At 37.2% G+C, this 26,714-nt stretch overlaps 1 protein-coding gene across 4 annotated transcripts in view; it reads right to left on the reverse strand.

Annotated features, from left to right (window-relative positions):
• The window catches only part of KCNK2 (potassium two pore domain channel subfamily K member 2), a 147,922-nt gene that overhangs the window by 64,639 nt on the left and 56,569 nt on the right, over window positions 1–26,714 (reverse strand). For all 4 annotated transcript variants that reach the window (XM_078078111.1, XM_078078110.1, XM_036099985.2 and 1 more), the window contains exons 4-5: window positions 7,969–8,129; window positions 5,470–5,656 (exon numbers count right to left, since the gene is read on the reverse strand). In XM_078078111.1, coding sequence (XP_077934237.1) covers window positions 5,470–5,656; window positions 7,969–8,129 — 348 coding nt within the window. The remainder of the gene's footprint in view (window positions 1–5,469; window positions 5,657–7,968; window positions 8,130–26,714) is intronic.

A 26,714-nucleotide genomic window follows, 5' to 3' on the forward strand; every position in this document is an offset into this window, starting at 1 on the left:
GAAGCAGGCTTCCTGGGGAGCACAATCCCAGGATCCTGGGATCATGACCTGCCTGAAGGCAGACGCTTAAGGACTGAGCCACCCAGATGCCCCAGGTTTTGATTACTTTTAACTCAAAATAATCTTTGTGCCAAAGTGGCCCATCTTGGGGGCAGTGTGCCCTTGGTCCCTACACCTTCAATAACTACCTGTCAGATATGGAAAATTTCATTATTCAACTAAATATACTAAATTTCACTGATCCAAATTCCATGAAGATATATTTGGATGGCTAAATAAATTTGTACTCTGATGGAAAAATCTGTTTTCATAAGATCAACCGTGAGGATTTCTTAGAACATCTAAATTTTTGGCTAAAATTTTTGGTTTTTATTAGAAGAATAGATAATGTGAAGACACTGCTTTGTGAAACTATAAATTTTCATCTGGCTTTCACTCATTCAAATTATGTCTTATGAACAAACCTGGTTTATGAAAAGGGGTGTTTTTTGAGGACTTCTTTAGGCAGCTTCTCAACAATATGTGGCAATGTTTTTCGTGGCTTGCATGACCCACTCTTACCCCAAGAGCATATATATAGGAGATACTAGCTTTGGAAAAGAATTTTAAATTGCATTATATTTGGTAATTATTTGACTTCTCCCTAAATTTGAATAACCTTTTTTTTTTTTTAAAAATGGACCTAGAAGACCAGTCATAGAGGTAAGCCTGAATAAACAGAATTCAATCTGTCACACATTTCCACATAATTAATATTATTGCTTAGGTTTTAATGAAGAGCTGATTTAGCTCTCAGTCTACAAAGTAAGCATGATTTAACAACTTATCACCAGACTTTTCATCAAATGAAAAATAAAATGGCAAAAGTTAAGAAACAGAACGCAGGAAATTAACAGTTAATTCTCAAACATAATTTTTGCCATTAACTTTAACTTACCTGTATAATGTGACTATAAATTACAGGCACTGCTAAAATCAAGTAAATGACACTCTGCTAAATAATTGACTTTGTCTCTTCTCACCTTTTAGGAATGGTTACTGTGTGCAAGCACTAGTCTTAGTAGTGGGGTCTGTTTATTCATGTGTAAAGTAAGTGTGGGAGTACCCTGTGGCCTCCTGGGTTGTTTTTAGTTCTAGAACATAGAGAGCTAATGAAAGAACAAAAAAGCCCATCAGAAAGGAGCACACACCAACCACTAAGGTAATCAACCATTTAACTAAAACACCTTCCTTGCATAAATATAAATATAAAATTAAAATTTTCCAGGTCTCTTCTTGCAGAAAAATTACTAAATGCTGAATTCCTATTTTCAGTCACATACACAATGAGACTTGAATACTGTTTTTACTAGTGATGTGTAAATGCTTTTGAATCAATATTACCAACAGTGAAAAGCACACACAAATTTAAATGCATGTTTATTTATGAATTAGAAATCTATTATGCTTGGGGTGCGTGGGTGGCTCAACACTTAAGTGTCCAACTCTTGATTGCAGCTGTCACAATCTCAGGGTCATGAGATCGAGCCCCACATTAGGCTCTTTGCCGAGCTTGGAACCTGCTTAAGAGTCTCTCTCTCCATCTCCCTCTGTCCCTCCCCGCTTGTGCTCTCTCTCTCTCAGTAAAAAAAAATCTATTATGCTCTTATATATTATATCATGAACACTATGATGTACAAATAAGAGAAAGTAAGGAATGAAGCTTAAAAATACATAGAAACAGGAACTGTCCTGTTTGCCTCCCATGGCAGAAAATATACCTGGCATGGACTTTCTTGCTTATGCCCTAGAGATGAGCTCTCTGTTTCAGAGTTCTGGTCTAAAACACCACGTATCTTTACTTGTTGCTCTTGAGATGCTTCTAATAATCACACCAAGATGACAACTTGTATCCTAAACATTTATACATCACTTTCCAAAATTTACTTATTTTCCTTTAATAACATCAGTTTGAAGAGTATGTTCTTTAATTGATCTTCAGAGGAGTTCAATACAACAATGTGATTGAACTTTCATCCCATTCAGAGCAGGGTTGGCAGGTATGAGAAGGGCATCAGATGGTGAGTGTGCATTGAAGGAGGTGTATCTTTGTGTTCTTGTGAGATTTAGAGCCCAATAGAAAGGCGGGAAGATTCAAGTTGGAGCAATGCCTCTTGCTTTTCCTTGGCAAAATTACCAAAATTAAGTGAGAATACTATCTTATAGTGACATGGAACTTCAAAGGGGAAGGTTCTATAAAGTAAACAACTGATATTTCCCAGATGGGATACTTGCCTTTGCTCAATAGCTGACTTTTACTTCATAGCCACAAGGTACCCAGAAGCAAAAACTGTGTGTACCCTATTGAATTAAGTGAGGCAATTCTTTTCCCAGGTCCTTAAAAAAAAGAACTCAAGATTTTTGTTTTTCCAAAGAATCTTGCAAAAATTACACATTTCCTACCAGCCTTTGCCACATCTGCCTCATCCGCATGCTCCTTCCAAAACCGCTCCCTGGGCACAAGGACCTGCCTGGTATGTAAGGACTCTCCTTTAATTTATCTTTCTCAGCATTTGTCACTTTAAGCCCATCACATTCCTTTACTAATTTTTAGCAAGGCATTATTTCTAGTGCTTTTTATTACTTCCTCTGCAAAATAAAAATAAAATCATAGTAATGGATTTAGCAAGGCGGGGCAACAGAATAAAATCCTAGTAATGATAAAGATGTTTATTAGATGACAATGTCACACAAATATCATTTTGTGACCATGTTCCCCTAGAGTGCTCTGCCACGACTCTGAATTCGGGGTCCCTACTCATACATACAAGATGTTCTCGTTGAACTGCTCTTCTAATAGAGAGTGGCTATGAAGAGATCCACGTGATCTAGCCAGTTTCAAAGTGTTGATCTCTTAAGGTTAGTTTAAAAAAATAGGTGGGGCGCCTGGGTGGCTCAGTTGATTTAGGCTCCAACCCTTGATTTTTGGCTCAGGTCACGATCTGAGGGTCATGAGGGCTTGTGAGATGGAGCCCCTCCCTGGACTCCTGCTCAGCAGGGAGTCTGCCTGAGATTCTCTCTCTCCCTCTCCCTCTGCCCCTGCCCCCACTTGGGCACATGCTCAGTCTCTCCCTCTCTCTCTAAATAAATAAAATCTTTTAAAAAGAGGTATTTTTTTTTTTTTACCTTCTACAAAACCATAAAGTAAAAATATTTGTTCTTTTTTTCTAAGCCATTTTATACTGTGGTCACAAATACAACATTATTTTAGGATTTCACCCACTTTTTTTTTTTTTATTCATAATCTTTTTTTTTTTTTTTTTTTACCAGACCAGGACTCATACTGGACTGACAGAGTCTGTCAATTTCTTAAAATAACATGTGCACTGAAATCTGTTAGGAGTAGAACTTAAATGTTCTTACCACTCCCCACTCCCTCAAAAGATAAATATGTGAGGGGATGGATACGTTAATGTATTAATTAACTAGACGGTGGGAATCCTTTTATAATGTATAATTAAATCACCATAGTGTACACTTTTAATATCTTATAATTTTATTTTTAATTATATCTCAACAAAGCTGGAAAATAAATGTTGTATTACTATAAAAAATTATAAATTAAGATTAAAAATAGCATATGCAGTGCAAAGCTGTTGGCCTTAAGCTCCTCACCAAATACCTATATATTCCATAGCTGCTATAAGACCCTGTTAATGATATTTATAAAGGGGTGCAAGAGGCCAAGGTTAACATATCACAAATCTAAATCTTATCATCTCACTGTGTCTTACTTTCTCCTACATTAATGTACCTTCCACTTCTACTTAAGCCAACCATACACCTTCAGAGGTAGAAAAATGGGCATTTTAGAGCAGAAGTTGTTCCTCCTATAAGGAGCTACAAATATCTGAGATTCTTCTCTACATTTTGCTAATTAGAAAACAAAAGGATCTCCAGCAGAGTGATGCCCCCTCCCCTTCTGGGGCTTCCATCCCGTACAGAGATGTGTGCACAGGATTTTTGACCAAAAACAAGGCTTCCTTCATGAAAACATCCCCATCTTCAAGGGGAGTATGGTCTTTGCCAGATTAAACCATAATTAACAAATAAATAGAAACAGAAGAACTATCAGCCTTCTCTGAGATTTTATAAAACTGCACAAAATATTTTTTCTCTGAAAACATTTAAGAACTTTGGGACAAGAAAGAAGAGTGAACGGTCAGAAAGTATAAAACTCTCCTAAAGCTAAATTAGGCTGGTGAGTTTATCCTGCGAAGTTTAAGGGCACATTCCTACTCTAGTGTTTAGCATTTTCTTCTAATACTTGAAATTGGATTTTCTAAAAAAGAATGGTTTAGATTTTCAGGAGCTAGTCAAAATGATCCACGATAGAATGCCATTGTGCTTACTTTTACCACCATTATTATAATTTATTTAAAATTGGAATTAGAACAATAATGATAATTTGGATAATATAAACGGTAAAGAGAGAGTTAAAATAACAGGAAGTTAAGACCCAAGAGATACAACAATAAAGCAAACTGCAATTGTAATAACATGTAGAAAAGGAAATATCAAAAAACATGAATAAAAAGTGTGGACACTGGTTAACGTAAAAAAATACTGTCCTGAGAACTGAAAATTAAATAAGGTAAATATCTTAGAAAAAAGAAGGTCTTAAGTAGCTTAGAACATCTTCTGAAGTTTGCGGGTGTTTTTAAAACTGAGACATGAAAAAGCCTAAGTAAAAAGAGCAAAGATAAACTCTAATTTGTCTAACAGTAAAAGAAAAATAAATACATAAAAAATAAAAATGAGAGGCAGATTGTCTGGTTTCTGAAATTAGCATGGGAATATAAGATTCTGAACAAACAGCAACTTAAATTTCTTTCCTAGAATGAAAATAAATGTTCAACTGCACCCTTCTGCCTACCTCCACTGTCCCAGAATGACTTTTCTTTTGTCTCTCTGTCCCTGTTACAGATTAAATGGTCTTCCAAAATGGTATGCTCAAGTCCTAATTCCCAGTACCTCAGAACATCTGAAGATGAAATTAGTTCATCTGAACTCATACTGGAGTGGAGTGGGGACTTTTCGTCCAGTATGACTGGTGTCCTTATAAGAAAAGGGAAATGTGGACACAGCAACAGAGACACAGAGATAAGGAACGCCATGTGATGTTGTAAGCAGGGATTGGAGTAATGGAGCAGGACGGGCAAGGACGGATGGCCTCCTCCACAAGCTGGAATTGGCAAGGAGGGATGCCACTTAGAGTCTCAGAGGGACCATGTTCCTCCTGTCCCCTTGATTTTGAAATTCTGTGAGGCAATAGATTTCTCTTGTTTAAAGCCACCCAGTTTGGGGGCACATCGCTCATGACAGCAGGCCTGGGAAACTACGACAGACATTTGTGCTGCAAACCCGAGTGAAAAGTCTAACTAAAGGACACGGGCTAGGCAAGTAGGGTCGGTGCCAGGAAAAACTTACCTGCAACGTAGTCGCCAAATCCAATGGTTGTTAAAGTGATGACCACAAAATAAATGGCGTCCAGGGCACTCCAGCCTTCTATGTGCTTGAATATGATCGCGGGCAGGGCAACAAAGAGTACGCAGCCAAACAGTATAAATATGATCGTTGAGATGATGCGAATCTTGGTCTGACTAACATTCCACTTCTAAGGATGAGAGTGAAGAGAGTGAGAGAGAGACACTGACTGAGATTTATTGATTATTGGTGTACCTGCAAAGCTCACCTTAAACACAATTCTCAGCAAATTAGCAAGTGAGGATGTTTTTTTCCCTTTCATAATTAATGTTCAATTGTCTTATAAAAATTGGGTATAGCAGAAAGAACTCAAAACAATCAATGCCAATGATGATGCTACTTTACCCTTACATAACTTTACAACAGGCAAAATGCTTTCAAAATAAATTACATTTGCTCTGAGAATACAATTTCAGAGGTACATCACTCTTTGTTTACCTGAACAACTTTTGAAATATTTCTATTCTATAGGCATAGTACTGATGCCGGGGCAAACGTAATCTACAAATATATGAAAATACACAAAACGGAACCATGGACTAAGTAGTTGGTATTGATATTCATGACCACTGGAACGTATTCACCACCAGGGTACGGGATGCGTTTTATGCACCGATGTAGATGCAGCATGAAAAACATTACCTGGCATCCAGTGGGCATCCAAAAATTTGTTGAAAAAAAATAAAACAAATGAATAAACAAACAAAAAGCAGAATCAGAAGTATAAATGTAGAGAACAAACTGATGGTTGCCTGAGGGGAGGGAAAGGGGAAGAGCGGGGGAATTGGACAAAATGAGTGAAGGGGAGAGGGAGATACAGGCTTCTGGTTATGGAATGAGTAAGTCGAGGGAATGAAAGGCACAACGTAAGAAAAACAGTCAATGATATTGTAATAGCAATGCAATGGGCCAAATGGTAGCTACACTTGTGGTGAGCATAGCATAATGCATAAACTTGTCAAATCACTAAGTCGTACACCTGAAACTAATGTAACATTGTGTGTCAACTATACTCAAATTAAAAAAAAAAATTTAAGCCAAAAAACTTTGTTGAATGAATGCATAATTCAGCATTACCACATTGATGCCACTAATCTTCCCTCTTAATTAATAAAAATACAAGATACTTTTAAGATCAATATAAGGAAAGTATATTACCCAGAACAGGATGAAACTCCTATTTTAGAATAATCATACCTACTCCATTCCAACTGTAGAAATATCTGAGTGAATTTGTAACTTAAAAAATAACTATTGCTAAAAACTGGAACTATAAATTGAAAACCAATACTCAGTAGTCTTATTTTATCAGTAGAATTAAATGTAAAATACTTTGTTGAAATGCTTGTGAAAAGATGAAAAGACTATTGAAGAGTACATAAAATGTATTTGTAATACAGGTGATAGTAGTAACATATCCTTTATAATCCTACCCTCTCATGCAACTATTTTCTTGGTAATTTTCTTCAGGAATAAAAGCTTATAATCATAGTGGTATTATTACTACTTTTCATTTACCATTCTAATAAAAGCATTTTCATTATATTTATTTTTTTCTATTGAGGATAATATAGCCATGAACATCATGTATATTACTTTTGGTTCTACTGAATTATATCCCTTGGATAAGTTTCTATCAATGACATCACTGAATTAAGTTATATGATCACCTTTATCGTGTTTGCTAAATAGGATCACAAAAAGGCTATATAAATTTAGAATGCCACCAGCAATGGACAAAGGTACCAAAGCAAATTTTAAATTAGAAAGTATTGTCAGTTATTTACTAGCTATGTTAAGCTTTTATTTATTTATTTTAGATTTTATTTACTTATTTATTTGAGAGAGAGAGAGAGAGAGAGAGAGGAAGAAAGAGTGCATGCACATAAGCGGGGGTGGGGTGGGGAGGGAGAAGGGAAGGGAGAGGAAGAGGGAGAGAATCTTAAGCAGATTCCGTCCTGAGGGAGGAGCCCAACTAGGGGCTCCATCACACGACCCTGAGATCATGACCCGAGCCAAAACCAAGAGTCAGACGCTTAACTGACCAAGCGACCCAGGTGCCCCAAGCTTTTATTTATTATCTCTAACTCTCAAAGTGATGTCTCCATTGCCAGTACCATTATTCACATTATGTAAATGACAAAATGGAGATTTCAGGGTAAAATAACTAGCTTAAGAGAATACAGCAAGACAAGACGTCTGGAACTGGAACCCAGGATTGTCAGATTTCTTCTTTATTTCTGCATATATTTGGATTTTTCCCATGTACTAATTTACTCATTCAAATTAAGTATAAAAATAACTACGAAGTGAGTTACATGCTAATAAAGGTACATATAAAAGGTTATGGAAAACCCAATAACTTGATTAACCGTACTTGAGGTGATAGTTTTATTTAAAAAAATTAAACAACATATGTAGTTAAAAGGCTATTATACTTACAATAAACGTATCTTCCACTTTTGCAATTCCTTTTCCAAATATGGTCCCTAGTTGATCACCAACTCCAGCCAACAAAAAACCAAAAAGGGGAATTCCCAGTAAGGCATAGATGATACAGAATATTTTTCCCCCTTCTGTGCGCGGTGAGATATTTCCAAATCCTAGATACAAAAAAAAAAAAAAAAAAAAATTTGTTTTCAGTTGTTTATAAACGAGTAATAGTTTAAAACATATGACCTTGTTAAAAAGAAAACAAAGAGGACTTGGGCTGTCTCCATTTTGATCTCAAACTTTCTGCTTGGGTGGCATAGGCAGGAGACACACACTAACCCCTCAAGCCATAAAGTCTGCCCGGAGCCAGCAAGACCCTGCCCGTAACTGACTCCAAGACAATGATGGATTTAACCTCCAGCACGTGCCCCACCCACTTTGCCCCACGTTTTCCTTTGTAAACCTGGAAGTATTATTGGCTTTTTGGACACAGTTTTTGAGACGCTAGTCCACTGTCTTCCCGGTGTTGGCTTCACTGAAATAAATTCCTTTCTGGTTTCACCACCACTCATTTCTCTGCCTTCAGAATCTGTCAGCAGCAAGTGTCTGAACATGGTCTGTTTGGGCCCCTGGAGCCAGGTGCTCTTGCTCCCCAATTCCCAGCTACAAAACCACAGGCCCAAAATGGCACCACTTAGGCTGAATCCCCAAACTGGGGATTAATAGCTCATCTAACTGCAGTTTCAACTTCACCCATTAATGTAGTCTTAGTTTTAACCTTAATGAGTCAGGAATTTTCCTATCAGAGGCAAAGTGTCTGCTGCATTGGCCCTCTCCATCACCCCCTCCCCCAAAGGAAGATGAGGTGATCTGCCCGATAAGACCTCCTATTCTTCCCTCTCAGGGATAGCTACCTTGCCTGGAAAATTCTTTTCTTTTGTTAGTAACTTTCTCGCCCCCAGCCTTATTCTATAAAAACTTTGCATGTTGTACAATTCCTCAGAGGTCCCCTCTGCTTGTTAGATGGGATGTTGCCTGATTCATGAATCATTTAATAAAGCCAATTAGATTCTCAAATTTACTCAGTTAACTTTTGTTTTTTAACAACCTCAGGGGTAATTCAGAAATTCCCCAATATTAAAAGATATTAATCACAGATTTCAACTAGTTAAGAATCCATTTTAAATATATTTTAATATATTTATAATATATTCGGTTCAATAAGCAAACATTTCAATAATCTACAAAGTACAGCTAATGTTCCAATTAAAATAGATGATGAAAACCAAGGGGGTAACACATGCAATAAAGCCAATATTTTAATTAAATTTCCTTCTGTCTCTCTATACTGATAATACTGTTAACTACAGAGCTTTCATTGTCATTTATTGAGAAGAGCTTACTGCCTTAAGAGAATTCAAATATGCTAAAGTTATTTAAAGATTAAAGTTTAATAACAACTTTTAAAATCCTGTTTTCATTCAAGCACGTACCAAAAAGTAAAAACCAAAACCTTGAAATTATTAAACTTTTTTAACGTCCTGAGGATTTCGAAGGTCTAGGGAAGCAAATTTTGCCACCCCAAGATATGTCTCTTTGGCATACGGATCATTTTAAGGTGGTTATTTTTAAGAAATTGTGGACACATGAGAGACTCTGAAAACTGAAGACAGGCCACCCTTTAGCAGGAGACATTTACAGGTAGAAGGGAAAGAAGGGTGTCCCCCTCAGTACCAGGGAGGTGGGGAGGTGACTAAATCTCTAGAAAATGTTACCTGTGGAGAATGAATGGACTGAAATCTGCCTAGCAACTTTACTCTTCTTCACTGCGCTTTCCCTCCCAAACTGAAAAGTTGTAGTCACAGCTTTATTCTGGAGGCGGACTGGAAACAGCTCTTACGCAAGTTAAGATTAGTGGTTCCATAGAACTTTGATTAATTTACAGGCTGTCGGCCATGGGCTCACTTCTGCTTCTAATTTTGGTGTCTTTAGGAGGTTCCCTTAGAAAAAATTTCTTTTTAGAATCCTATGTTTTGCTTGTACCTGGGATGTGGGCTCCTTAATTCAAATTTCATTGTCATCTGAATCCATACTCTTCATATCATCCCCAAATCCATTCCTGTTGTGGTTCCCTCAACACCCTCCCTGCCTTCAACACACTGTGGACTCGCCACGCCCCCATTATTTTCATGTTTTCTGTCATCTCAATGCAACTTTTCAGTGAGGTGAGGAACATGCATGTTTATATCATACAGCTTGTAAAGTAAATTCATGTTTGTATCAGATGGAATTAGATGTTTGGATTTACCAGTGTCTTTTAGCATGTTAAATACTGATCATCTAATAAAAAGACCACAGATATACAGTAAGGTATGCAAACATCATGGCTTTTAAAAGCATTTAAAGTCTAAAATTAACTGATTGAAAGAACTATAAGGAAAGGACGCCTGGGTGACTCATTCGGTTAAGCATCTGCCTTCGGCTCAGGTCATGATCCCAGGGTCCTGGGATCGAGCCTGCATCAGGCTCCCTGCTCAGTGGGGAGTCTGCTTCTCTCTCTCCCTTTGTTCCTTCCCCCTGTTTGTGCTCTCTCACAAATAAATAAATAAATAAAAATAAGGATAAATACTCTGTAAGAGTTTGGTAATATATCACAACCATTCCTGGATTCATGACTCAAGAGATACGTGGCCTTCACTAAATTATATCCTCATTTGGTAAAGGGTATATTGCTATTATTATCTACCCTCATTGAGTTAGGTATCACATGAAAGGTGCTCAGGAAATTTTTCATATTGTATGTGCTCAATATATTTAGGTGCTATAATCATTATTATTATAATTACCATTAATCATACTATTGGTAGTAGTAAAGATTAGCAGATCAGTGTATTTAGCCCAGTCAGTATGCAAACTATTTAATAGCCAGATTAATGGGGTCATGATTACACAGTGTTTTCCACTATGTTTTATCAAATTGTGGATGCCATTCTTTAGAAGGAGCACTGGCAAAATAGCATTTATAGAGGAAGGCAACTTTTCACATATGACATCTACACATTTAACTCATTTGCCTCCCATCTGTTCCTATCTACTAATGCCTTGGAGTGCTGAACACCAGAGCAATACGTGCAAAGGATACATCCAGGGAAAGTATGAAAAGGGCCCAGAAATCTTGTATGAAGGTAATTTTAAGGGAAAAATTTTAAGCTGAACTATTTGGGACAGTGCACTATTTCTGAATGCTATCCAAGAATGGAACTCAACAATCTCAACCCTGTCCTGTATTCTAACATCAATAAGCAGAGTAGCAAGAACAAGAAGGCTATGCTAAGTCAGCAGGGTGGACTGTTTTGACATAGGTTCTTTGATTATTCCAGACAGTCTTGCTAAGATCCACAATGTTCTTTATTGCCTCTCCAGATGAATAACTACGTGGTCTGAGGTAGGGCCGAATTCTGAGTCATCCTATTCCATCCCATTTTCTCTTTTTGATTAAGAGGACAAAGGTCTTCAGAGTTATATCCATAAGAAGTAACCTACCACCAGGAAGGACCAGAGATGAAGAATAAGGGATACTGTTAGTGAGCCCTCTTGCTCAACTGTAGACTCCAACAGTTAAAACCAGAAATAGACAAGACAGCTTAATTCATGCTCTAACTAAAGTCCATTGTGCTTATTTCTTACCACACTTTTTAAACATTCTAACCACCAGACCACAAAGCCCTGATAGCAATGGAATGCCTAGAAGACTTCACCCCACAGGACCCCTTCCCTGCCCATGACCATGGGCTGAACACCTACTACCCCCCGCCCATGATCACGCACTCTCTGCCTGCTCTCTTGCATATAACCCCTTGCCCCTAATCTTTCCTTATAAAACTCTGGGTGTCCATCTTACCAGTGGAGAGGTCACTTGTTAAGACTTGAACCTGCCACCTCCTCCAGCTGCTGGCACCCGAAATAAATTTCTACCTTTCTCTTTTCCAAACCCTCATCGTTTGAGTTATTGGCTTCTCTTATGATGAGTTTATCTGAGTTTCTTGGGCAACAGTGTTGACAAACCCAGTGAGGAGCTTTGCTTTGGATTTGTCCAGGCCCCTCGGGATTCCTTGGGACAGAGCAGTTGCCCAGGGCAGCACACTGGAGCTCACCCATTCATTTCCCAAGTTAGCAGCTGTGATAGATTGATAGATAATAATACAACCTTTTTTTTAAATTCTGTGACATTGCTATAAATAGGCTCTAATGTTCAAAAAATAAAAGTCTAGCTGTCAGAGAGCTCAATTTGATCTGCTCCATGCAAGTTAAACGGGCATAAGAAACAAAGGCTCCAAATTTTCATCCATCATTGACTCAGAATCAGCCTGGAGGCCACTGGAACATCTTCAGAAAAGCTGACAGAGGATTTCCTCAGAAAGCCTGTTTACATCACCAATGCAATGACCCAAGATCCAAAGAGAATTCGAGATCTAAGGAAAGCCAATCTACCTTTCATTGATCAAAAAATTGGAGACCAGTGCTTTCTGGCATCTCTGTACTTCATTTTTACTACGTCCAAGTCAAAGTTAGCAGAAGAGAGACCAAGGGGAGTAGGAATGAAGGATCCTGATAGGACTCTTCTCTGAGTGTCTTCTGTTTTGCCTTCGAAATATGTCTTTCATTACCATTACACTGAGCTTTATGATGAATCTGTGCCTCCTAGGTGACATCCTTCACACACTGACCACTTCCCATGGACAGACACACACAGTGACCCAACAGTTTTCTGACATAAAGGGAATGCCTACAACTCCCCAAACATTTCCTTGGGTGAGAGAATGAAATGGCTGTTCAGAGGATGGTTCCTCATGCTTTCTTCCCTCTCAAACTGTGTAAAATAAGAAGAGACATCCCTCCACAGATTTACCACACATTTTAACCAAAGAGTGGGCACTGGTTAAATAACTTGATACTATCAATGGATTTATGAAAGGTATCCATTGATTCTAAGCAGTATGCTAAGCTTTTAAAATATTAATCCTTGTGATTGTCTGAATTTCTTGACTCTTTCCCTGGTCAGATAGCAGCATCTTCATTGCCTCAGGGCAAAATGGATTGTTACAGCAAGAAGAAAAGGGAAAAGAAACAGTATTAAGTTTTGTTTTCTTTTAACTCCTAAATTAAGGTGTTCACAACAAAATGAATCCCCTGAGGATAGCAGAGGTCAGTTTATGGCATAACATATATAAAATAAGAGAGTGAAAGGAGTGGCCTCCAAAGAGCTTGAGGGAATAGACAAGACTGACCAGGGATGGGGTATGACTTTGGAGGAGGTGGGGTTAAGCAGAAACCAGAGGACAGGACCTTGGGGTGGGGGGTATACTGGAGCTCATTGAGAGATCAACTATTAAATCTTCGGGAGTTTTACAAGTCAGCTGACTTCACATTGGTAGCCTGGAATCAGCTATAGTAGGAATATTTATACCACAGAAATTGGCAAGCAGTATAATTTAGTCCCCCCACCCCCCGCCACCTAATAGTTAGCAATATGCTACAGAATAAAATACAGTGAAATTCAAGAGACTGTATGTAGTCTGTGCCAGAGATCTGGAGGGAAGCCAGGCCAATGCCTATGGGCCAACCCTTGATATTTATGTGAGTACATCACTAGAACAACTATCACTGCTACTTCACATCACTCTAAGGAAAGGGCCTTCCATGGAAAGCTACTATAAGTCCATTGTAAGTGGATCATCTAGCAGGAGACCCAAATATGCCACTCTCATTTGAATAGTCTCAAGCGAACAGGCCATTCTTCTGGGATCATTTATTAATACTACAAATAAATAATACCCCTCTTTATGTACACTTGGCAATTATTTAATTATTTGTAAGTTTATTTAATGTCTATATTCCCCATCTGACTGTGAGTTCCATGAGTGGAGACTGATTTATTATTTATATATATATTTTTTTACAATTATAATTCCAAACCTTCCTGACTTATTAACTAGTGCATAATTGGTAATCGATAAGTATTTCTTCACTGACTGACTGACACATAAATCTAAAAATCTCACAATACTTTAAAAAGAGGCAAAGAAAAAAAATACAGAGAAATAGAATATCTCTGTGTGGGAATTTATAAAAAAATTAAATTTCTCCTCCACTAATTAATAAATTTACTATCTTTGCAATCAAAGTCCCATAGTTTTAAAAATTTTACAACTTAATGAGATGATTCTAAAATTCATCTGGAATAAAATTAACAATAGTCAATAAATATTTTAAAAGAAGACTAATGTGAGGCAAAGTTTACTTCCAAATTAAAAAGATGTTATCTATAGTTTTAAGAACTAAAACTACATGGCAAACTAATGAATGAAAACAATAGAAAGCATAGAAAAGGACCTCAGCATGTAAATGAAAATTTGGCAAATATATTTCAAGTCAAGATAGAAGGAGTTGATTATTCAGTATGTAGTGACAGGATAAATAGAAAGCTACTTGGACACATGAAAAAGTGTTCAACATCACTCGGCATCAGGGAAATACAATCAAAACCTCAATGAAATACCGCCTCACACCAGTCAGGATGGCTAAAATTAACAAGTCAGGAAATGACAGATGTTGGTGAGGATGCCGAGAAAGGGGAACCCTCCTACACTGTTGGTGGGAATGCAAGCTGGTGCAGCCACTCTGGAAAACAGTATGGAGCTTCCTCAAAAAGTTGAAAATAGAGCTATTATATGACCCAGCAATTGCACTCCTGGGCATTTACCCCAAAGATACAAATGTAGTGATCCAAAGGGGTGTGTGCACCCCAATGTTTACAGCAGCAATGTCCACAATAGCCAAACTATGGAAAGAGCCAAGATGTCCATCAACAGATGAATGGATAAAGAAAGATGTGGTATATATACACAATGGAATATTATGCAGCCATCAAAAGGAATGAAATCTTACCATTTGCAATGACATGGATGGAACTGGAGGGTATTATGCTGAGTGAAATAAGTCTACCAGAGAAAGACATGTATCATATGATCTCACTGATATGAGGAATTCTTTTTAAAAAAATTTTTTTTAAAGATTTTATTTATTTGACAGAGACACTGCGAGAGAGGAAACACAAGCAGGGAGAGTGGGAGAGGGAGAAGCAGGCTTCCTACTGAGCAGGGAGCCTGATGTGGGGCTTGATCCCAGGGCTCTGGGATCATGACCTGAGCTGAAGGCAGACGCTTAACGACTGAGCCACTCAGGCGCCCCAGATATGAGGAATTCTTAATCTCAGGAAACAAACTGAGGGTTGCTGGAGTGGTGGGGGGGTGGGAGGGATGGGGTGGCTGGGTGATAGACACTGGGGAGGGTATGTGCTATGGTGAGCGCTGTGAATTGTGTAAGACTGTTGACACACACCTGTACCTCTGAAACAAATAATACATTATATGTTAAAAAAAAAAAAAAAAAAAAAAGAAGATAGTAGGAAGGGAAAAAGGAAGGGGGGGAAATCAGAGGGGAAGACGAACCATGAGAGACAATGGACTCTGAGAAACAAACTGAGGGTTCTAGAGGGGAGGGGGGTGGGGGGATGGGTTAGCCTGGTGATGGTACGGTACTAAAGAGGGCACGTACTGCATGGAGCACTGGGTGTTAAATGCAAACAATGAATCATGGAACACTACATCAAAAACTAATGATGTAATGTATGGTGACTAACATAATAAAATAGAATAAAAAAAGAAAGCTACTTGGAAATAAATGGTGTACTTGCCTCACATTATACACTAATATTTTTGAATGGATTAATTCATCAAATATAAAGAGAATATGACCATAAAATACTACAAAAAAAGGCAGGAGAATAACTCTTTAAGCACAGGCCTGTGCTTCTAGGACAGATTCTAGGACAGAATCATAAAGAAGTTAAAGATAAATATGGCTATGCAAAAAATATAATGATGCTGTATGTAAAAAGAAGAGCATAAACTCTATGCAAAGGCCAAATGCTTTCCCAAGAGGCAGTGAAGAGAGAGCCAAACACCTCTGTTATGGGTCTTCCTAGGGCTCCTCTTGGTCAAAGAGCCAAGCTTTCATTTCATTTGCAGGCCTGAAGTTGGATTGAATCAATCATGTTTGCATTGTGATTTGAGATGTTCTAATTTAGCCTTCCACCACCATTATATAAAACTTGGATTATTAAAGATATATCTGTTATGGGGAAATATCAAATATTCATAATGATAAGTTGATAAGCCCCAAGTACACTATTGGCTTTGTGTACTTGAGATTTACTGAAAGCCTGTCAACTGGCCAACTTTAACAAACAAGTTCACTTCCATTGAAAAATGTCAGGCTAAATGTGTAATAAGCAATACTTTTGGATAATCGTATTCTTTCCACCATCTGAGTGAGACTTACTAGTAGTGAATAATACAGTTAAACTATTTGGACTTGTTGGCTGCAGTGTACCTATTCCATATTTAAGAGTTCTTTTTGACTAATAGGGTAGTTCATGAAAATCTTTGCTCTCTTAGCCAGCATTCAATGTGGAGACTGTAGTTTATGATTAAATTTATTGACAAGAGCAACAATAAAAGCAACAATAATTTGAAATTGCATTTATGTGAGTTAAACACATTAAAAAAAAAATCTAAGTAATTCTGACCAAAATTTAGGAGGTAGAACTCTATTACTCCAATTCCATGGAGAGAAAATTTAGGTAAGAAAAATATTGCATACTATTACTTTACTCTGACCAATTCTGTATCATAAAGCACTAAGTTGAATGCAAAAAAGAAGAAATCAAATATCATCACAGCAATCAGTACGATTTAATTCTGTTCAATGACAAATTATTCAGTAATAACTACCTGCCATTCACTGTGCTAGATACTCAGGACAGAAAGAGGAAGAAAACACTGGAATTCAAAAAATTCCAAATTGTTAATAAATCAAGTAAATATGCTATCTACCTACTTAATAAAAAGATTTTATTTTGGGGGCACCTGGGTGGCTCAGTCATTAAGCGTCTGCCTTCGGCTCAGGTCATGGTCCCAGGGTCCTGGGATCGAGCCCCACATCAGGCTCCCTGCTCAACAGGAAGCCTACTTCTCCCTTTCCCACTCCTCCTGCTTGTGTTTCCTCTTTCGTTGTGTCTCTCTCTCTAATAAATAAATAAAATCTTAAAAAAAAAAAAAGATTTTATTTTTAAGTAATCTCTACACCCAACATGGGTCTTGAACTCACAACCCTGAGATCAAGAGTGGCACGCTCCACCCATTGAGCCAGCCAGCCACCCCAACCAACTTTTCTTTAAATATTAATGAAGATACATAAATGGACTAAAGATTTGCAACATAGAAAACCAAGGATGGCAGTATGTATGTGAGAAATATCCCCATTAAAACACTGCACTTAAAAAGTGTGTAGCAGAGGGGCGCCTGGGTGGCTCAGTCGGTTAAGCGTCTGCCTTTGGCTCAGGTCATGATCCCAAGGGTCCTGGAATTGAGCCCCACATTGGGCTCCCTGCTCAGCAGAGAGCCGCCTTCTCTCTCTCCTTTTGCCTGCCTCTCTGCCTACTTGTGTTCTCTATCTCTTTGTCAAATAAATAAATAAAATCTTAAAAAAAAAAAAAAGTGTGTACCAGAAGTTTGGTTCCATGTTGACTTTGATCTCTGAAAGGAAGTTAGGTCTATTCAAATGCTGAATCTACAAGGGGCCAAAACTGCTCTCAGTATGCAGCATTTAAGTACTGATAGTAGAACAGACCCAAGGAGAGTCTGGAATAACTCCCTACTCAGATAATAAATGTTAATGTATTATATCAGGAAATTCAGCAAGGACCCAAGGATAGATGAAGAGTGAGGAGTAAAAAGAGAATGAAAAAGAGAAAGGAATATAAACCATCCTATTCAACATGAGCCTCTAAATAAGAAGTCTATAAATAAATTAAATGCTAAGAAACATAAACACAATTAACACTTGCATGAGGAATTCATGCCAAGTGAAAATAATTTCAGGGGACTGTCCAAACTAAATTTTGAAAGAAGTAGATGACAATATTCAGAGATTTAAAAAAAATAAAATTTTTATTAAAATTATGTAATAAATAGGTACAAAAATATAAACAGGTAGATAAGAAAAGGGATAAATAAGAAATCTTGGAAACGAATCATATTAACTATTTTTTAGGGAAATAAAATAGATGAAATGGACTGATATAGGTGAAGGAAGGACTGGTGCATTTGAAGGCAATACTGAATAATTCATGTAGAACTTGACACAGAAAGGAAAAGGGATTTAAAATAAAAACATAAAGAAGTATTAAGAGACAGACAAGGAGGACTAAGAGACCTCAACAATCATGTATGAGTTCCCAGAGGAGAAAACGGAAAGACTAGCAAGGAGACAATATTTAAAATATTGTTAGCTGAGAACTCAAGAATTGAAGACCTGTGGACTCATATTGAAAGTGCACTCTTAGTGTTAAATATGATAAATAAATATATACCCATGCCTAGATGCATCATAGAGAACCAAAGAACATAGAAATAAAGATAAAATCTAAAGCGCTATCAGGGAAAAGACTATTTACAAAGGAACAACACATGAGTAATAATAGTCATCGGAAAATAATGGAGTCCTGATATCTTCAAAGTGTTAATAACCATTACCCTGAAATTTTATATTTAGCTAAACTATCAAAGAAGAATGAAAGGTCCTATTTTAGCATTTTCCAGACATACAAAGTCCAAGAAACCTTACCTCCTCCAGAAAACCCTCACTAAAATCACTATCTAGGTATGCTTGAGAAATTATGTACATCAGAAAAAAGAAAAGGAACCCAAAAGGAAAACATAGTGTAAGAGAAACAGAAGTGGGCATGGAAGTAGAAAAAAATGTCAGAAAATATAGTCAACTATTAAGTGCAAAATATGTGCACATACATGAACATGCACGCAAACACTAAAAGTAAACAATGGACAATAATAATAAGATGGATGGGAGAATGGGGAGGTTCAATAAATAAGTAATTTGGCTAAAATGCTAGAAATCATAAATCAGTAGCCAAAAATGCGTTCAAGAATAATGGTAACCACTATCTTTCCAATAAAAGAGTAGGAAAGTAGTGAAAAAAGGAACAAAGAAAGAGGAGGACATAAACAAGAAAGAAGTCCAAATACATAAACAATCACAATTTATGTAAATAGATTAAACACAGATTATTAGATTTTCTAAAAATATCACAGATCAGATGAAAATAAAGGGATGAATAAGGATTGTCAGCAAATTCTTATCCAAAGAAAGTCAACATAACAATATTAATACCAATCAAACAGAATTTTAAGTCTAAACGTACTCTTAAGGATAATGAGATTGAAAAATTATAGGACCTGAAGGGGCCTGAGTATAACCTGGAAGGCCTTATAGATATAAGGATGCAGAAAAAGCATTAGATAAAATTGAATACCCACTGATGATAGAACTTTTAGAAAACTAGAAATGGAATTTTATTAACATGGTTTTAAATTAAAAAAGTAATAGCTGACTTATACTTAAGATGAAGCTTGAAAGCATTGACTTTAAGATAAGGATCATGACAAATACATCATCCTCATGACTATTATATTCTATTGTAGGTCAATGCTATAGGCTTTAAAAAAAAAAGGTGTAAAATGAGAAAATAAAAGTTGAAGCTATTATTGTTTTTTAGATGATATACTTGTCTATATAATAAAGCCAAGAAAAAAAAGCCACGAAGAAGTTTTCTAGATTCAAAGTCAAGAAAAACAACAATAATACAATGTATTTATATGTGCTTATTATGTGCTAGGTACTCTTACAAGCAATTAAACATATTAATTCACTTAATTCTCACCATATTCACTGTGGGGTAGGTACTAATTTTCTCCTTTTCCAAATGAGGAAACTGAAGCAGAGAGAGGTTAAATCATTTTCCCAAGGATACACAGCTAGTGAAGTGGGAGAGCTGGGATTCAAACCCAGGTATTTTAGGCCCAGTGTCTGGGCTCTAATCACACACACCACAACACTCCTATACTCCCAGAAAGAACCAATAAGCAAATGTAGTACAAAATCAAAGGATCACAATAACATTAGCAATAAAGATAGACAAGAACAAATATCATAAGTAACATGTAAGTATTTTATAGATAAAATTATCAAAAAAGTTGCAAAAGAAATGACAAAAAAAGAAACCTGAAGAGATGAAGAGATATATGCGTTAATTTTACTAAATTTATGCTAAATACAATTGCAATAGATATTTTGAAAGAGTTTTCAGTCAGTGGAATTTTATAAACTTTTCAAAATTCTGTAAGAAAGTAAAGGACCAACAATAGCTAAGAAATATTTGAATATTTGGGGAGAAAAATGAGGTGTAAGGTTTGTCCTACATAGTATGGAGACCTACTATAGCTATTAAGAAACAGTATGATTAAGACAATGGGGTACTGGACAGGGAGAGGGAGGCCAATCAGAACAAAACAGAGAGCTCAGAAACAGACCCAAACATACCTGGAAGCATGGGTATCTGCTAAAGGGGGAGAGAAGATCAACGGGTCAATGAATGTTGTTGAATGGGAGTGCAGAGTTGGCACCCCAGTGAGACTGGGAAGGATGATAAAGGGCCTTCAACTTCCTGTATTGTTTCATTTAAAAACAGTAACAGCAGAAACAGCATGAAACAATGTTAAGATTTTATGAAAGTGGATGGATAGATGGTTGTGTGCAATATGATTCTTTGTAGACGTTTCTACTATTTGAAATACTGCACAATAGTAAAAGAAGAATATCTATAAATACATGACATTTATAGATCAAGAAGACATTGAACAATATTCTGTACCATTTCTTATAGTTCTCTGAAAGCTAGAAATATAAATTATTGTCTTATCATGACACAGAATTCTATCTCAAAACATTCAATATCATACTTAATATTAAAGCACAAGAGGAATCCCCTTAAAATCGGGGGGGGAAAAAGACATCCATTTTACAACTATTAAATAGTATTATTACGAAAGTTCTAGCACGTGTAATGGCAGTAAACATAGAAAAGGAATAATTATTATAAAAAGAAAGATAGTTGTGGGTGGAATAAAATATCTAGTAAATACAGGGGAATACTGAACATTGTACAGAGAAAAGCTCAGCAAAATAGCAAAAGGCATGATAAATATGCAGAAACCAACTGCATTATATTTGAGCACTGCCTCAAATGTGCTAAATGAGATGAAAAATGACTTATTTACAATATTAAGGGAAATATGAGATACCTATAAGTCCTCTGATCAAGACATACACAAGAACTTTGGAGAATAGCCTGAGCTACTGTAGAATGAGATGGAACAAAACAGAAAAGAAGGCCAGGAATAGCACATATTGTTTTCTTTAAAATCTCACGAGTGGGTTGGAAATGGAATAATTATTCAATTGAAGTGCTGAGTAAATTGATTACTCTTCTGGAGGGACAAATATTTCACCCTATGTGAAAATAAGTACCACGCAGATGAAAGACTCGAATAGGTTAACTGAACTTAACTACTTCCTTACTGAGCCCTTCTGACTATGTTTCTTCCTTTGCCTCAAACACACACCCTCCTCCACCCACTCTTCACCTGGCTAACCCCTAAGAATCCCTCATTATTTAGGTTAGATATTAATTTCTCCAGGAAGCCTCCCTTGAGCCCTTGCTACACACCACCAAGACTGACTTTGACCTCCATCCTGCATACACATTTCCCTATCCTAAGACTTAGCTCACCAGACTGTAATCCTCAGTTCCGTAATACTCAATTCTGTAAGGTCAGGCACCATGTCTTAGTCATCACTACAGCCCTGGTGCATTTCCACCGGATGTCTAAACAAACACATGCTTCCCCAAAGCTCCCTTCCTACTGTCTCCCCTTCCTGGTGGCCCTCTGCATTCTATTATGGCAGTTCCTCATACTAAGGGCTGAGGTTTTCAAGTGAACCTGATCAAGTTTTGGAGCTTGCATCTAAAATGTTCTCAAACAGCTGTTTGCTGTGGATCTCACCAAAATGGTGGGGTTATGAAAAGATGCAGCATGAAGCTACCCCTCTACTAACTCTTTAGCCCTTAAAATCTCTTCTGCACCAGGTTGTCTTCAGTTTTTATTTATTGCTTTGACTTCTGGATGGTATTTTTCCTTTAAAGATAATCAGATTGGCAAGTTTCATCTCCCTCCCAACAGCAGTTCAGGGTTTTGTTCTGAGTGGTGACTAGCAGGCCACTCTCTCATCTGGACAATACCGGGACCCAACACTAACAGCCTCACCGCTACCATCTCGTTAGGCTTAAGTCAATCACCACACAGCCAGAGTTCTCAAATTTCCCTCACGCCCAGATCCGAAAGCCACATGGTTTTGTAGGCAGTGGGACAGATCCCTCAACACCACCCTTTGATTCCCTTCCTCAGGGCATCAAAACAGCCCGAATGTGGCCTTTTCTCACCCAAATCCGTCTCAAAATAGTTCATTCTCCCCAAGGCAGGGTGACTGCAGTCTTGAGAGCCCTCTTAAACGCTAGGTGTTCCAAGGTCTTTATGTACAAATCACCACTGTTCATTTCCTGATATTCCATGTTATACAATTGTTCTACCTTCCAGTAACACCAGAGCCGTAATTACTTGTTGAAGAAAATGAGCGGATGTTTCTGATTCTTTACGTGTTTCATGTTGTTTGTTCCAATGGTGGCTCCAGTTTGGCCCTTCAGTTACCATGTTGAAAGCCTGTCTGTCTTTTCTCTTTCCCCTTCCAACACCCAGCCATTCCTTACCCTTCCAACCAGGTGGGATCCTGCTTTCTTTCAACAAACATAGTACTTTCTATTGCCTTTGGAGGAATTATGCATTACTCACTCTAACATGAATTCTTGCCCTTTAATTACATGATTTTCCCTCTCTTCTTGGTGATAAACTTCTTGGAATTCTGTTTTAAAATTTTTTCTTTCCTTTACCTGTCTTGTGTCATGCTTTGCTTATAGCAGATGTTCAAGAAAATTGGTTGAATTGAAAATAATTATCTATGGGCTTTCATTAATACCTCATATTTTAATTAAATAGACTTGCTCAGATCTAAACAATTCTACAGTACGAATTTTTTTTTACTGCTTTTAATTTTATTCAGGACTGACAAGGAAAAGAGAAGTCCTTGATCTGTACGACCTGTATTTTAAAAATTACCTCTAAAAATAACAATTAAAATATTACTTTAATACAAAACAACTTAAACTATTTTAGATGCAGAAACACATTAATATTATAGGGCATAAGAGTAAGATGTTAGAAGTAGGTGAGAAAAAGAACAATATAAATTCAGCGTGTGCTCGCTTAGCAACCTAAAAAAAAAAAAAAAGAGTAAGCCTTTCAGAAATCAAAGTGAAATGATAATCACATCTGGTCTTTTTTAAAAAGCTAGTCAAAGTCATAGCTATGCTATATAGCAAAGAACCTAACCAAACAATGAAGAAAAAATATGGCTCCAGCAAAACATGATCCTAATTAAAAGACAATTAAATCATGTCTTGATAAAAAGATGTATTCATTTCAGAACTTTCACAAAATTGTACATTGTTCTTCCAGATCACTGGTTTTAAAACAAGGGTGCACATCAGAATCACATATGAAACTTAAAAAAAAAATCCACTCCAGAACAACTAAATTATTGTCTTCCAATGGGAGGGGAGGGGAATGTGCACATGTATTTTTAAATATCTACAGAAGTTGATTCTAATTTATGCCCCTGTGACAGGGGCAGGGTTTATGGGTCTAAAGCTATACAATGTGGGGGAAGGGGCTCTTGAGGAAAAAGAATACAAAATTAGGCAGTAAACCCATGTCAGTGAGGGGAGGAGGTCCTGAAGCTTAACTTTCATTAGTCTCAAGTAAATCTGCCTCTGTCCCTCTGTGTTTTGGATGACCTTGATCACCGCACCTCTTCTAGACTGGCTATGGTATTACTCTATTACTATGTTTTTATTGCCAATAATAAAAAATAATGAAATAATTTTCATTACCAATAAAAAATAACAGCCAACACTATTATTTACTGAACATCGCTCTCTCACTATGTGCTAGATATAGTGCTCGTCCCTTCATATGGATATTTAATTAAACTTTCACAATCCAATGAGATTAAGCACAACTAATTATCCCCACTCTCTGAATGTGGAAACTACAGTTTATTGAAGTGAAATACTGTGTTCAACCTTAAACAGCTAACTGTTAAGGCTGAGATTTAAACTATTAACTCAATTGCTCAGAGCTAAGTATCTGGGATCAAGACTATAGATACTGTTTCTCAAACTTAAGAGTTCTCAGTTATATAATCACTGAGTATGGATTCATACCTGGACATGCCATTCTGCCAATATTTGCTGTTTTACCTAGTGAGACTGGAAAAGAAAGTATAGGGGCATTAAAACAAATGTGTCAATTAAAGTCACTACATCAAAGGACTGTCTGACATTTTGTTTTAACTTCAACATCATCACGCTTTCACTTGGTGCAGAAGCCCCGGGCCTGCAGTTCAAACAGGATTTCACAAGATGGCTCCCTTGCCATCCTCAGATGCAACTTATATAATTACAAAAATCCTACATCACAATTGTAAAGTTGCAAATCTATAGGAAATTACATATTTCTTGCTGGTTTTTGAACCTTTCTAAAATCATGAATATCTGATTAAGTTGCTACCACGCATTTTTTGCTAACAAGATTCTTTTATATAACCTACATCGAAAGCTGAGAGGGAATTCCCTTGGCAAAGGAATTTTGCCAAAAACAATAATAATCTAACTGTGCATTTTTAAAAAGATTTCTTTATTTTAGAGAGAGAGTGTGTGTGAGCGTGAGTGGGGGGAGGGGCAGAGGGAGAGAAAGAATCTCGAGCAGACTCCCTGCTGGGTGTGGAGCTCAATGCAGGGCTCAATGGATCTTACAACCCTGAGATCATGACCTGAGCCAAAACCAAGAGTAGGTTGCTCAACCAAATGAGCCACCCAGGTGCCCGATAAAGATACGCATTTTTGATAAAACATGACCACTAAATGTTGGCTAACTATTTTATCTGAAGCTCCAGCCAATAAACAGAGATATATTCAAGGTGTAATGAAGTATCTCTATAAATGGCTGCAAATTCATGTGCTATTTAACTGCCTATCATCTGATTCTCCCTTTATCCCAAGAAAGGAGAATAATGACCCAATAGCACTAAAGAAATGGGGAACTACTTCTAGCAAAAATATGAATGATGAGTTTTCCCACTTTTTTTTTTTTAAAGAGAGAGATTGAGAAAGAGAGCTTGAACACACATGGAAGGGGGAGCAGGTGCGGACAGAGGGAGAAGGAAAGAGGGAATATTAAATAGGCGCCATATCCAGTGCAAAATCCCATGTGGGCTCGATCTCAAGACCCTGAGATCATGACCTGAGCCAAAATCAAGAGTTGGATGCTTAACTCACTGAGCTGCCCAGGTGCCCCAAATTTTCCCATGTTTTGAGAGAGATTATAAATCAGGAATCTGAACTTCTATGATAATAACACATTTCCTGGAAATCATATTTTAATGGTTCTTGTTAAAAGAATTTTCCTATAGGAACTTCAGCATAATTGATGTCATATTCCTGACCATACATGGTATCAAACAATAAACCATAAAATCAATAAATAAGGGAGTCTGGCTGGCTCAGTCAGTAGAGTCTGCAATTCTTGACTTTGGGGCCATGAGTTCAAGCACCATGCTGGGTATAGAGTTTACTTAAAAAACAAAAAACAAAAGAAAACAAGGAATAAATAAAACCGTACCATCTATCAGCAAAGATTCTCTCATTGACCAGAGTTTGGTCAGGCTCTTTTGAGCTCTCTTTTTTGACTAAATCTTGGGCTCCTGTGTCCTTCCTTATAAAGTCCAGTTCTAGCAAGAACTCTGCTAAGTCAGTTTAGACAGAATGCCCCATCCTAAAAATCTGATCATTCTCCATATCTGATCGGGTTCCTCAACCTCCACCATTGCCAAGGTGATATCTGAACATCCAACAGGCCTTCAGCAAGAATCCTGATAGTTGTTTTAGCCCAAATTCTCCCTTACCCGTAATGTGTACTCTTAGTAATTTTCTTTTTTTTTAAATAGTGTAATTTTTATTTTGTTATGTTAATCACCATACATTACATCATTAGTTTTTGATGTAGTGTTCCATGATTCATTGTTTGCGTATAACACCCAGTGCTCCATTCAGTACGTGCCCTCTTTAATACCCATCACCAGGCTAACCCATCCTCCCACCCCCCTCCCCTCTAGAACCCTCAGTTTGTTTCTTGGAGTCCATAGTCTCTCATGGTTCGTCTCCCCCTCTGATTTCCCCCTGTTCATTTTTCCTTTTTTTTTTCCCTTTTCCCTGTCTTTTTTTTTTTAACATATAATGTAGTATTTGTTTCAGAGGTACAGGTCTGTGATTCAACAGTCTTACACAATTCACAGCGCTCTTAGTAATTTTCTATCCACTGATTCCTTTCCTGCTCCTTGGCTATAAATTCCCACTTTGCCTTGTTATATTCAGAGTTGAACCCAATCTCTCCCCCCTACTACAAAAGTCCACGGCAGTGGCCCTTATATTTATCACAATGGTCCTAAAGATAGTTTGTCTTAACCTTCTTTAACAAGTATCATTAAATAATTTTTTCTTTAACACTATAAGTGGTAAAATGATAAAACTATATAATTCATCT

Source organism: Halichoerus grypus, chromosome 7 (genome assembly GCF_964656455.1).
Source record: "Halichoerus grypus chromosome 7, mHalGry1.hap1.1, whole genome shotgun sequence".
Classification (NCBI taxonomy): domain Eukaryota; kingdom Metazoa; phylum Chordata; class Mammalia; order Carnivora; family Phocidae; genus Halichoerus; species Halichoerus grypus.